This window comes from Xylocopa sonorina, chromosome 18 (genome assembly GCF_050948175.1).
Source record: "Xylocopa sonorina isolate GNS202 chromosome 18, iyXylSono1_principal, whole genome shotgun sequence".
In the NCBI taxonomy this organism is placed as follows: domain Eukaryota; kingdom Metazoa; phylum Arthropoda; class Insecta; order Hymenoptera; family Apidae; genus Xylocopa; species Xylocopa sonorina.
The window spans coordinates 3,617,945-3,632,687 of record NC_135210.1 but is presented as its reverse complement, the minus strand read 5'-3'; the positions used below and the strand labels follow the sequence as shown (position 1 = coordinate 3,632,687).

At 43.7% G+C, this 14,743-nt stretch overlaps 2 protein-coding genes across 6 annotated transcripts in view; one reads left to right on the top strand and one right to left on the bottom strand.

Moving 5' to 3' along the window:
- LOC143431578 (CCR4-NOT transcription complex subunit 6-like) overlaps nt 1-14,743 on the top strand; it is a 228,061-nt gene that overhangs the window by 201,951 nt on the left and 11,367 nt on the right. The window contains exon 2 of one of the 5 annotated variants that reach the window (XM_076908420.1): nt 6,330-6,397. The exons of the other annotated variants lie outside the window; for them this stretch is intronic. The gene's annotated coding sequence lies outside the window, so the exon portion shown is untranslated. The remainder of the gene's footprint in view (nt 1-6,329; nt 6,398-14,743) is intronic. 5 annotated transcript variants of the gene reach the window in all.
- On the bottom strand, nt 1,394-2,399 carry LOC143431628 (uncharacterized). The gene is made up of 5 exons (XM_076908523.1): nt 2,382-2,399; nt 2,125-2,250; nt 1,906-2,014; nt 1,711-1,837; nt 1,394-1,625 (listed from the first exon to the last, which is right to left on the bottom strand). Exons 1-5 carry the CDS (start codon nt 2,397-2,399, stop codon nt 1,394-1,396), a joined length of 612 nt encoding a protein of 203 aa, XP_076764638.1.

Genomic DNA, 14,743 nt, shown 5'->3' with positions numbered 1-14,743 from the left:
CGAGACTTTTTACCAACCGCATTAATTGCTTCGTACGACGATCGTGTTTTTCTTAGAGCTTTGGGTTCATGTATCACCAAACAGTTTCGATTGGATTTCAAAACTTGGTAAACAGAACGGCCAATCTAGTGCATGAATATTGTTGTTTGCTTTCCATTGTGTGCAGAGGCAACTGTGCCGCGTTTGGAGCCATTGCACTCCTATATGAACTAATTTTCATTTAAACGAACGACCTTTTAAATTACTCGCCAGGTGTAACAATATCCAAACACCTTCGAGTCAGCCAAGACTGAGCGAATCCAAGAGAATTTGCGAATTGATCGAGCGAACTTGGACATTGCCAAACGGATTTAATTATTTCAGTAGCGTTCTAATGAACAGGTTTAACGAATCGATCGACTAACATTGTGATCGCCGTCACTTCCGTTCACGTTGACATCGTGGTAATTTCAGCTGGTCGATTAAAACGTTCCCTCGATGGCTTCTTTTTACGCAATTCCTACTGGCTAATGGTCACGCGTTCGCAAAAATGCGATCGCTCTGTGCTCTCTTTTCTCGTGGCTGAATCACGATCGAGAAAGAAGGTGGGGCGATCCTACGGGGATTCTAGAGTACGCCCACTGATACACAATCGGCGATTTGTTCGACTCTCGGGGCATGTACGAACGAGATTGCATCCTGATAAGCTTCCCGCATCGAGCGTTGGGGAAGAAGGCAATTGATGGCCCTATTGGCCATCTATATAAGGAATGTCAACAATCCATTACGGTGTATCTGCACCACGCCCAGCCGCATAATTGAATCGTGTATTTGCGTTACGACAGCTTGTGTCATTACTCTAAGCACGCGTGTTCCTGTCCGTTCCTCGATTTCTACAAACTGCAGTAATCTCCGCTCGCTGGTATTTTTTAAATAGAACTCGAGAGAAATCAAGTAAAAAGTCTGTTACGAGAGCCTCGCGATCGTTCGTTGGGAATTTCGTTCGTTTTGATATTGCCTGGATTTGATAGCGTTTGCTACAAGGCGTCACGCGTTATAAATTAATATGGCCCGAATTAGAGTGTGATTAATATGTACGTTCAACGTGTGGAAATAAAATCGTTCCTTCGATGGCCAGCCGTACAATTATCCGGTCGATGCGCTTAACCAAGCGACGCTGTCTACGAACAGCAAAGAGCAACGAGGAATTTATACTGATTAAGTGACTCTAGCCGCGTTTATCCGCGTTGGGAAATTGCGGCGCGCGAATAATTTATCTTTGGTTAACGCGCGTCGAGAAATCATTTCTCACGTGTGTGTTCCGCTTTATTTGCGAGCTACATTTCCACTGGATATCGCGAAATTGCCAGGTACGGTGAAACGCGCTCGATGCTCGACGATTCTGAAATTTATCTTACGGAATATCAGCGTTTTCGTGCTCATTTTTCGATTCTCCTCTCGTCAGGCGAAAACTTCTGGGCGGAGACGAGAGTCGCGCCTGCGATTCCTCAGAATCCGTTTTGCACGGCGCTAGTTCGCTGTTTTTATACTGAAAACTGCCGTACATGTATCCGCACAGTGGACAGATCATACGCACCTTCTTCGCGCGTTTCATAATCAGTGGAACGAAGCAGAGTGGCCAACATCTGTCGCGAATTATTTCAGTTAGACCTTAAAACGAATACCTCGACTCGTCTCGCGTAAAAGACACTTAAAAGTGTGAAAACCTACCCTAAAAGACACAGAGCTCCAATATGCGAGGTCGTAAGTTTGTCTCCTCGTGTGTGAAGCGTCGGTACTGCCTTGTTTTGACATCGTGGGCAAACCTTTTGCTCGTTGTGCGACTTCCACGTATCGACTGTGCGTGGGAGGTGAATTATCGAACAGTTTTCTCGATTATATAAGAATCGATGTATTAAAAGTTACCACGAGTAGCGTAAAGTTTTCTTGGTTCATCCTTCTTAATTTTAGAACCAGTTTTGTTGGAGTACTTTGAGAGTGTTCGTTTGGTGGCCACTTTCGATTTCTCTTCGTCCTAATTTAGAAATACCGCGTGTCATTGCACTTATATTTATTCAACTGTGTCCAATTATTATTAAGGATACGTGTTAAGAATTGTATGGAATTTTAAGAGGTATTTCGAACCCAAGGCAAGTACTGGTTCGATCGTTTAGGGTGAGATTTACGAATATGCGCCAGGAGGCCGCTCGTGTCTTTTCCCTTGTCGCTGACTCGTTTATCGCACACAGGACACCATGTAGCCACATGCGGCTGCAACATAAATGATACGTGATGCGAAACGTTATTAAATTCTAACCTGTACGAACTAGCGAGTGCTTCCTCTTTCGGTTAGCTATTATTTAGAAATTAGATGAAGCACTTTCGCGGGAGGCTGAAGTAACCTGCGTTTCGCATATCATATCTTCGAGCACGTTTAATACTTCATACAGTCGAGAGAGTGTTGGATATTTTCACGAGAGGAACAAATTTTCCCAGCTAGGTTACATCGATAATATCAAGTCGAAAGCTTACTGAAATTAGCTATCGTTTTTAGTTCGACTTTTCGATCGAACTACAAAGTAACTTCTGTACACATTTTCTGATATAAAAATTAATCAAATATAGTGTGAACGACTATTAAAATTGTGTCTCGAAACTTGATAAGATCTTCTGTAAAATATTCTGAACTCGTTTAAATATCTCGAGACGAGGAAAATCTGTAGACGTTCCAAGTTCGCATCTTTTGTTTTACCAAGCTTCACACGGTCTGTTTAAAACATTGTGCTCGTGTATGCAATAACAACATTCCTCCGGTTTATTACCAGTGGAACAAAAGCGACGGGGAGATAGTTGACGAGGAGAAACGCGAGATACAGAGATTTGTCACGTTGTAGGAGTTGGACGTCGGGTCACGAGAGTAGTCTTTGAGAGAAGCAATCCCTAAGGTCGAAGTAAGAGCGAGAGCTCGCTGGGAGAAAGAAGCTCTTCTTAGACGCGGTGTAAGAAGTTCGAGCCAAAGTCAAAAGTTTCGAAGGCAAAGGCTTACACGAAGTCCTGCTGGCGGGGTACGCTGCTACTTTTAGCTTCTTAGCTGCGTGACTCTCATTATGCCATAATCACACGGATTCTCGAGTTGTCGAAATTTTTCTAATACCTTATCGCGTGCTGGATAACAACGAGTCGTGGATATATCACGAATTTGGTGATAGAGAGACGATCGATGGTTGAGCACGCGTTACAATGAGACTTATTCTCGATTGATAAGCCAACGAAGGGCATAAATCTTCATCATGAACCTTTTTGTCACTGTTGCAACGGAAGTAGGTGGAGACAGTTACAACTGGCACGATTTCTTAACAAACAATTATATTTGACTTGAAGTGAATTGACAAAGATTGAGTGTTTTTCGTGTTTTCTGATGTTTCTGAATTTCTACTAAGCTCTTGAGCGAAGAAGCCAGAATATTTTATAGTGATTTCGTGTGGAGGAGTGAGTGGTTAAGGGTGTGGCAATTGGATGAGACGTTATTGGTGAAAAATCTGTAAATTTACTTCTTTTTCGGGAATTGCGAGGAGACAAAAAGAAAGAAGACAATAAAACAATAAATAATGTTGAATCACTTAATTTTGAAATTTATGATAAGGCGACATCCTGTTGCTTCGCAAGTTTATCACTGCTACGTGTCGATTAGGGTTTTCGCAGGATTTGTGAAATTAGAAATTCGCTAGCCAGCTGTTTCGAGTGTCAGAATAAGGACGAACGATTTAATTATCATAGCATGAATCGCGTGTTCGTCGCGAGACAATCGATTCGATGGAAACGCGCGAGTGAAAAGGCATCGTTCGGTTAGAGGAGGGTAATACACGTTTGTTGAGTGGGAGAACGAATAGCGCCGTCGGCAGTGGGTCAGAAAATCAGGCCAGGTAAGAGCGGCGGTGAAGGAAGGTACCGTTATTTTCGTCTGGCGTTGTCCGCGCTCCAGACATGGAGATTCTTTTACACGGAGAGACACGAACCGTAGGCAGAAAGATGAACCAGCGATACAGCGACTGAGACGCGTCTAGGCGAGCTTTTTTCCACCGTCTCGACGAAAGAATCGAGAACACCAGGAACCAATTCGAGCTCGATATCGATCGAGCAACGCGACGATCCTCGTCTCTCAGACAATTTGTACTGGACGACATAATCGAACGAGCCGCGTTTCCGATGGTTCGCGATTAAATTGATTAAATTGATAGCCGCGTCTAACGGAACACCGCGGGCAAGACAAGGTCCCGTCGTCCGGTCTTTTCATTTCGATGCGACATCGAGAGAGCCAATTTACTATTGGCACGTGTATATACGTGGTCGAGTCCCTGGAGAACTGGCCAGTTTCGAGTCGCAGCTCGTCTATGTCGATCTTTCAATTCAGTCTGGTATGTCGTGGACCTTATTTCAAACAATCACGCGACTGACCATCGAAGCGAGAGATTGATCGGGATACGAGACATTTTCACTGACGTTTATTAATCATTTACTTGTCCAGGTGAACTGTTAAGAGTAGAGGAATAGAGTTTGAGGATTTGTGAAACAGTGGAGACATCTTCTGAAGAAGATACGTACAGTTTAAATCGCTGGGTTTGTTTTAGTTGAGAAGGGATGAAAAAAAAATTTTAATTGACGCGATTCTTCTTAGGGACATGTTTATATTCAATAGATACAGATACTGTCGATCAAAGTCGACGAAGAAACCAGAATTCACTTCACGGACTCTGAGTAATAACCAGCTTCCGGCTTTCCCTCCTTGAAAACTCGCCTATTACTTTAGCGGACGGCTTTGATCTTTGTCCCGTGATATCGAACCGAGCTCGATGGGAATCCTTTCGACGGCATCAAACGAAGTATGTACGCGAAATTACTGGCAAATGGATCTTCTAATGTTCGACGTTTTAATTCCGTCAATTATACGATATTAAACGGATACTGAACTACCGCAAAAAAAAAATAATTGCAACACCACTCCACAGATTTACCTACACCTTAAACATTCGCTCGAACGATCTTTCAATTACTGTATTTTATGAAAGTACCAGGATTTTTAAGTAACATTGTTATAATCCAATTAAAACACTGCAGTATTTAATTTAATCTATGGTATTGCGAACATTTTGTGGAAGGAATAATACGTTTCATTTGTGTGCACTGTAAAGCCTTCTTTCTAAAGGGGGCATTAAAGTAACTAAATTATTCTGGGAATAAAAGAGTACGCCATCGATGCAGTTACGGATAGTTCCACGGTCAAAGAGAATCAGAGAGAGGGAGAGTACGTAATCTTAACAAGTACACGATAGAAATAAATTCAAAGAAAAAGAGAAACGAATAATGTGCAAGTTTCGAAAGGAAAGCATGGAAAAATTCGCAGCTTCTGTTTGGCTTGATAGCGAACACACACGTCCATACGAGACGCGAAACAGAGAAACGAGACACGCGTGCAATTACAGCAACACATTAGGCTACGCGAGGATACGCATGCGGAACCACGGCGACCTCGTGAATTCACAGCGAATGAAAATTAACGATCCTGCGTGCCTGTAACGCAGAAAAATTAACGAGTACGTACTGCGTACCATTATCATAAAAAACACGACTGGAGTGCGTCCAGAGAGGCCTCCCCTCGCGTTTCTGGCCAACTGGAAATCCCTCAACGTTCGCATCTTGTATAATTAAAATATCAATGCAAGAGTGTCGAGTAAAACGCAACCCCCAAAAACGCTACGAATTCATTCGTGCGTTTCTACTTGCACAAAAAATATGGTACGATGGTTATTGCACACGGTCAGACTATCGATCAGCGCCATATAGCATTTCTATGCGAGATTGTTCAATGTTCACACAATATCACTTGCGCGTAGCTGATTTACAAAAGGGCGGTGAATAAAGGCTGGCGAACGTGGTGGGTATACACAGAGATTCTTATGTATTTATTGGCGTGGAAACATGTGCATAGCCTGGGTTCGCCTATACGGTCACACGTGTCAGGTTCGTTGGGTTTTCTCAATACCATAGCCACGCTGTTGAAAATGGGAATAGAAGTGTGTCACTGGGTCAATGGAGCTCTTTTTTTTGTTCTCCTTCCTTTTCGTAGCTCGTTCAGGTTGGTTGTGTCTCTTGTTGTATCGTGGTACAGGGTCCTCCATTAACGCTGAACCTCGAAACGACGCTTCGAAACTGATTATTAACGCTAAAATCCTGGACGAAAAGGACGAATCCAAGTCTCACTGTTTTTAACACAGACACTGTTCTTCCTCTCATTTTTGATATGCTCGAACGCGCCTCGTTGTTCTCGACAATGAAACGTTTATCTGTTTCAGGTATGTACGTACACGGTGATGCATTTACTTTGGCGTTCGTTTCTTCCACGGTACTTCACGTCACGTGGGTAAGTAATAATGTTTCAGAAATCCGTATCCAGCTTCGACATGTGCTGGTTCTTTGCGATCTCGTACTACTGCATTTTAATAACGATTCGTTAAAATTTCACGTTGCTACTTCTTGCCATTACCGCTCGACTGTGTTTTTTGGATTTCGTTCGTTAATATTACGGAACGAGTAAACACGAGCGCGGATGACTCATTAACAGAGATTCGAAATCTAGGTTTCCAAAGTCTTGTTACGGTTCCACGTTTGGAAATAATTACTAAAACGTGCTTCATCGGATGGGAATTAGAAACGAAAGTTCTGTCGTGGATCTACAATTAGCATATTCTCACGCATACTAAGAAGAGCGTTAATAACACTTCGATTTGCGCGAGTGCATGCACGTATGAATTTAATCTCGATAAGACGCGTGCACTGAAAGTAAATACGAATGGAAATGCGTTTCAGGTTGTCTGTAATTATGATTAACGAAGAGAAGTAGAATCCATCGCGTTCTAAATAGCAATGGGATCGACGTGTGACACATGTGCACAATAGAATCGCGGAATAGATACGAGAATATTATGGCTTATCCACTCTGCTTGACATTCATGGAACAATCAAGATTTAATCAAGCGTAATTGAGCATAATTATCGTTAGCGGCTCGAAGGAATGTTCAGCGAAAGGCAAGAACGCGTACACGTATCAACGTTACTTATATTTCTCTCGTTGAAGATGTCGAACAGGTTTTCAAGCAATTCTACGACACTTGTTACCCAAGATTGGAAATTCTTAGTTTTCCACTATGATGAATATTTTCGTTTTTACACCATTAATTTCTGGGTGAGTAAATAGGAGCAATAGTAGACGAAAACGACGATATCGTTTCACGTTCAGGTATCGAAGATATCAAACTCTGAAAGGCGGCTACAGAACGCCAGATCGATCCGTACAGTTCTGCCTATGCAGGTTACGCTTGACCGCATTAAGGATCGATGCAGACGAGCAGGTTTTTGACGCACAAACACAAGTCGTTCTTCTTTTTCTCGGCTGAGATGCAACGAGAAAAACGTCCACTCGCGCGTCATAAAGGTACTCGTCTGCACTGGGAAGTAAGTACTGCGTGACCATTGCGATTATGAACGAGCGGCGTGAAACTCTGCTCTAAAACACCGTACCTTTAACCACACGAAGACTCATTACAGGATTAAGAGTAAATTTATCGACGTCCCTCCGTTAGAATCCACTTAGATAGTTGTAGAAATCACAATATTTCGATTTAGATCAGTCCAAGTCGTGTATGCGTGTATATGTAAAATACCACGGAATTGGATTCGGTTCTATCTTGGTGCTTTTCAATGCACGCTGTTTGCCAACCCCCTAGACAAAACCCGCAGGGCAATTTCGTAGACTGTACACACGTATATCGCGTAGTACGTCGAACCCTGTTCCTAGATTTCATACTAAAGAGTACACGTTTCGACAGCAGCTTCGTGTGCACACCCACGTAGAAACAGATAGAGTGTATATGCACTTTTTGGGGCGGAAAAGGGGCTTAACGTATCGTGCAGAACCGCTAAAAAATTCCATAAATTCTTAAAGCATCCTCGTAAACGGAGACCTTTTACCCGTGGACAGAGACGAGGGAAAAGAGAAATAGACAGGTGACCTGGTGAAACAATAGTTCCATTGCACTTTGAGCTATCGTTCTAAATTGGTTCGACGATACTGGAGATTTTCTGATATCGATTCTCAGCTTCTCATCGATTCATTCGAGCAATTTTTCATTTGAGAAACTGCTGGTAACAAGCTTTGAAATTCGACGAGTGTATTGAAAACTATTGTTGCTTACCCAGTGTTCGAATTATCTTGGTTATTATTCATGGGAAATTGAATGATTAATATTTACCTGAGTTTTATACTTCACCCAGAAGTTGGACTCTTTGATGCGGAGTTTACCAACTCCAAAGCTTTAATTAACGATAAGAGCTGAGCATTAGTTGGTCTTCATATTTTACTTTAATTATAAAAGCTGACTTGTCTGCAAAGCCTTCTGAGCTATCATTAATAACTTTATCAGTATTTGTTCGAAAACCTTGCTCGTAGCAAACGGTGGGCAAAATGACATCCAGCAAAGACCAGCTTTGCCTAGAAACGTAGAAAAGGTAAGAGCGTGCAAATTCTCGGGGTAACGAGTTGAAGCCGGATTGGAATGTGATTTCTCAATCGCAAAACCTGCCACTTAAATTTTCGAATTAAAAGATTTAAGTACATTTTCATGTCTCATAATGTAATCGTATGTAAAAGTCTGGAGGAAAGCAAGGCGAACTTTGAAGTATTTCTTTTTTTTTTTTTTTCTCAACTGTAACTTGCGCAGTCGGCTTTGGACGTGGAGAAAGCGAACGGAGGGAAGAAGAAGAAACGGATGGGATAACCAGCGGGAAGAGAAAGAGATCAACGCGAATTCATTTCTATCCGCCGCACTCTGAATCGTGGAGGTACAAGCTCGCTCCGTTTGAGCTTTTAATGGCCAGATACGGGAGTTAGCTTACGCAATTAAACTGGGCCCTGTAACGAGTTCCAACCTCCCCCCTCGCATGCTCTGCCTACAGCCACCGGTTAAGTGAATTAAATCCACTCATCGCGAATGAGTATGTAATTACTACCACTGCGAACCGTGACTATTAATCGATACTATACCTGCCCGACGAAGAACATTATTGTCTCGTAATAATGGATCGATTGGACTTAACATGCAGCTTAACAACGCTACACTCGTAAACAGTGATACAGAAGAGGCGAACGTGACGAGCTGGTGTATTTGCATTTTGTAGAACGCGGTAGGCAAAACTCGCTCGACGATACAGGAGTCATTTCGCGCAGACGAGATTGCAGAGCTGTTTAATCTGGCTTAGTGGGCGAGCGCAGCAAACGCTTGGCACTTTATTCTTCTTAAATCAGCGACAGCCGGCACGCTTGACGGACGTTTCATCAGCGTTGAGAGAGCCGCGGTTAACAGCGTAACGAAACGCTCGATGCGTTACGAACTTTTTCCTCCCAGTCTTATGTCACTTCGCAACCAACTTCGATTCTCTAAAATGAAAACGACCAGTAAGAGATGCGATTCGACTTTTATCGAGGAGAGCGTAGAGTCTATGTAGCAGTGACTCGATAAAGGTAATACGTAATTCATATCGAGCGGCTTTGCAATGGCGCTTTTCCAAAATCGGCTTCAGCGAGCGAGTCGTATGCACGCCGACCATGCACATATAATGGTACGCTCCGCGTCTACGATCCGGTCGGAAGATTACGCTGCGAAGGTCGCACGATAATCATCTGGATATTGCTCCTGCGTACGTGGTATCCGAATACTGCGTGCATCGATATGCGAGATCAGATAATTCGCATTCAACTAGTCGGCCATACATAGATGCAATTGCCCGACTTATCCGGGTACGATCTCACCTTCCGTAACTAGACTATGTAGATGAGGCCGGCGCACGACAAACGAAAAGGGATAGGCGGCGCGGTGTGTTCCGTTTCGCAGGATATCATTAGCAGAATAGTGTTTCCTTTCGCACCCTTTGTATCGTTTCAATGGCACTAAATCGATCGCCACTAGGGCCAATATCTTCCAGGCCTCCTCGTCTGGTCGAAAAGATAGCGGAAGGTCTGAGGAACAGAGAAAATTACGAGCAACTCTGCCACTGAATCCCCATTCAAATCACATCTTGGTTCTTTTAAAGTATGGTCGAGATGCATCCTTTCGCGCTACGAATAGTGGAAATAATTAGGCTAACGCTTCGAATAAATCCAATGGCACGCAGACGGTAAACTAGTATCGATAAAGATGTGGGCAACGCTTTGGAAACACGCAAGTAGAGCGTAACGTGGACGCAAAGAATGCGCCGCGATATAGATGAATGAAATATTAGATACGAATTCAGCGAGATTACGCGGCCACGTTAATGCGAACTGTGGGACGATTGGTGTCCGAATAATTTCCATGCATACCTTTCGCGCGTTTCCCGCACAGTTGCACCAGTGTGCGCGCTCGTGGCTGTATCACGCGGGGCGTCAAAATCGCTGAAACAGTCTGTACGTCTCGCGTGTCGCAGCTATTCAGAATTTACTGTAGTTCGCCAAATTATTTGCGGTGCATTTGTCTTTGATTTAGTAGCGCACCAATTGCCGCGTACATTGTCAACAGGAGAATTTAATGCCAACTGGTGTAGCACCAATTATCGTGCGTTCGCCGTAACAACAAGTAACTTGCTACCTCTAATGATCTATGGAATGATATAGGGGTTGGAACTCGCTCTGATCTAATAGCACGGAAAATTGCACTTGCCAAGGCTGTTCCAGGGATCTCATTTGCGAAATTTCACATTTTATTATCGAATCGAGACCCCACGTCCCCTCTCGATGCTATTCCACTCTATCTAAATATCGAAATCAACGCGCGCAGATTCGATACGCGTCCTTGTTAGCTCGATTTCACTCGCGATTCCATTCAGCTGGAGGACTGTCAGCCGTCTTCGAGGGACGCGCCCATGCAAGAATGTAAAAGGGGAACACAAGTGGCGACAGAAGGTGGAAAGGTCGACCTCGTCATAAGCCTGCGCAACTATTTCCCATGAGGGACTTTCCCATGATTCTGAGGAGCGCGTGTTTCGCGCGCAGCCTAGCTTTCACCGAAATTAAGTTGTCGTGGAAGATAGAAACCGAGCTGAGTCGTGTTATCGCGACACACGGATCATGACATGCACCCACTATCTGCGCCAACGGTAGCGGCAGCCTGGCCGTAACTTGCGCGCAGCATCCTCTATGAAACGATCTATGTTAGACAACGTACGTGTACGATCTATGCGCGAGAGATACAATTTCCTGCTGATTAAACGACTATCGAACGATAGGATTTCTTTTTCGAGGTCTACGCCACAAGTACACTCGACGAATCTCACTTTTGTTTGCACCCTTTTCCTCTGACAAAGCTAAAGACGATCAGCTAATGGAATGTAACGTTTTCGTAACGATACGATCGAAGTGTATGCTCGAAATTGTGCTGCACACAAGTGTTACGTATCCTACTATATGTAAATAAAGATTCTCATAGACGTCGAGATCCGCATCGCTGTGCATGAGAAATGAGACACGCGTGGAGACAAATTTTCGCATGTATTTAACCGTGATATCAATCTTAGTGCCATCAGATAGCCTCTTCGGACAGTAAGACTGATACCTAGATTCGTATTGCTATCGCAGACGGTGGAGCGCACAGTAGCTGAAATTTGTACGAGTACGTGTCTCTGGCTCGTGTATTCTGATATAGAGCATGACGTTAAACGCTGTTCGATAGAGCGCTGAACCAGCTGAGAATACAAGTGTAAATGTTTCACATTTACTTCTGTACGATGACTGCTATCCACGGACACTAATTGGAGGGAAATTGCTCGACGTGTATTTAGCTGGTTGGAAAAAATGCGATATACGTATTTCTCGGTGGTAAATCTGAAAGCAGGTCGCGTCTTCGAGGACTGTAATGAAGCGTACAGTAGATGATTCAGTAATGGCACTGTGTACGACGTGACGAGATTGCCGATGCTATCAGATGTGTCTTCGTTGATGAAGGTTGTAACCCCTCGGCCGGACCCTATTTATTAAAGCGTGTCTATTCGGGGCATCTGAGGTTAGCGACGAGCATCAGCAAGAGAGCCAACAGGCGCGACGAACAACAGGAAAGCCTGGACGGGAGGCTGACTGCTGCGTTACCACCACTGGAGTATTGGCTGGCGGTGGTCAGCACGGCTGCCGCGAGCTTCAGCTTGCTCTCGCGAAGATTGTAATCAGTCATATTAGCCAGATACACCTCGAATATGTGTGGCCATCTGGCACGTAGCTATCCGTGGTCCGCGCAACGCTACGGCAGAATTAACGGTCGCTTGACGTAATCGCCAGTGGTACCCGAGAACGCGCCATCAAACGCGAGAGTTGGGAGACGCGAGTACACTTTGGATCCCCGGCATCTCTCCACTCCCTTTCACCCAGCTGTCTCCCCGCGTTTCGCCTTCCTCGATCGTGCGTTGCCCCCCTACGTGCGCCACGAGATACACGATATCGCGGAAAATCATTTTCAACAGCGAGATACATCGCCGCGACCTGCCCCGCCAGCTGCTAGTCGATCGGCCACACCTTTCTCAGACGTGCTGGCATTCGCGCCACTGAATGCTCGAGTTTTTTTTTTCCCTTACCAAATCGAAGATGACACTTGAAACGTGCGATGCCACGTTCCACGCTGATCCACTATTGCTTTGTCTCTTTGAGATCCATTGCCCATAGCAGAGATTAAGGCAGCATAGGTTAAGCTAGTCAGGTGTCTTCGAGTTCCATTTCGTTTCCATAAAATATGGGTTGGTCCAGGGAGGATGGTCTCTGCGAATTTGGTAATTAAAGTGGAAAATATTAGAGGATAGATTGGGGATGATAAATCGGATTTTCTCATTACTACAAGGGTACTAATTGACATTCAACGTACCCTGTGATTATTGGAAGTCTTGCTGTCGCGTTATTTGAACAAGTTGCTTCCTCGTAGATGGAGATACGATATCGTAGGAAATGATTTTCGAGACCATGCACGAGATAAATCATGACTCGTCTATTGCCTGGCCACGCCTTTCTTCGACGTGCTGGCATTCATTCGGCTATATAATCCTTTTCTTGGAACAACCTGCAAAAGTTCATAACGTCATTAGGTGATATATATGTTCGAGTGTGCATCTGTGCTCAACTACCTGAAAATTGCGCGAAATTAGCTATAAATGATACGACCGCGCAGTTTATCAAAAACTTTCTATATCTTTCATTAGATTGCTATAGTTACGTCGTGATTGTGCTTGCTTTGGATTGTAGGCGTACGTGAAATGAGTCATTCTCTTGAAATTCCAAAATGAAGAAAGAAATGTTACACTCGTCTAGCATGTCCTTATAAAAGATATTAAAGAATACTGTTTTTATATTTTAGGTAAATTGAAACTTATCTCACGCATAGTACTCGATCAAAGACGATGCAATACACACGGTAGACTATCGATCAGGAATCGTGTAAATAGCCAATCAACCCACATGCCCTTTGAGGGCCACGGGTCCAAGAAATCCATTGTCATCCAGCGCACTGTGCACCAATTTGTTCATAGAAAGCAACACTCGCACTGTAAACGACCAATGCAAATTATGACCGTCACTGATCGACCACTGAAATAAAATTTACGATAAGTTGGAAGTTATGAACCGGATGGCAATGGTTAGTAGCGCTGTGCAGAGATGAGAAGTAGGACGTCTTAGACGTAACAGACTTATTCCCATGACACCGCCCATGACACTCTGAAACGTTATGGCATTCTTTGCGAGAGTGTGTTGAAGTTTGTAGGACTCGCGACGCCAGATATACAATCGAAGTGGTTGTTATTGGTAATCGAAAATACCCGTGTGCTCTGCTCTTTATAATTGCGTTAGAGGCGAACCTATAGGGCCATCGATCAGACCTAAATTCCGTTCGCCAGCCAGCTTCTCATCTTTGCGCAACGATACTCGACAGTTGCTCGTTTTCTGGTTGCGACCCAGAGTATTGTCGTTTCATTGGAAATTCATGCGGTTATTATCGACATTTGACGCTGATCCGGTGTGACTGTTGCCTAACAAATGACGTTGCACGTTACCCTCGTTGGATGTCACTCGATATCAAACGAAGAGATAGTTGACCAATTGTTCGTACGAACTGGGCATCCCACGTGGTAAACTGGTTGCGAGTTCGTAAAAATGAACGCATTCTGACATTGACCGCGACTACTACGTAGTTCTATCACTGAAGGCATGGATGGAACGTATTTTTCCATAAAACTCGACGCATAATAGCTGCGAATATTGTAGCACCGTCATAGTATGACTTACAAGATCGCTGAGTGAATCGAACTTAAAAAAGGAGAAGTAACGAACAATGCTTGGCAACAATGATGTAACTTTATATTACTTATTGTTGGCATGAAACAGCCAGATCGATATTTTTTCAATGCGTGCTCACAATGGAAATTGAAAAAGGAAATTTCAGAGAAATAATTTGCTGTCTAGATTACTCAGAAGTAGTGAAATGATTGATCATTCCTTTTAAGTGCAAGATTGACAAAATTCACAAGAGTATTAATCATTGAAACGAAAAGTTGATCGAACCTACGATACGACAAGCAATTAAAAACTTCACTTTTTTATAGTTTTAATCGATGAAAAACCTGCTCCTTGATCCACTAAAGTGTTTGTTCCCACACACGTACGTCTACACGTACGTGCATCATGTTTACCTCGATGTACGTCTTT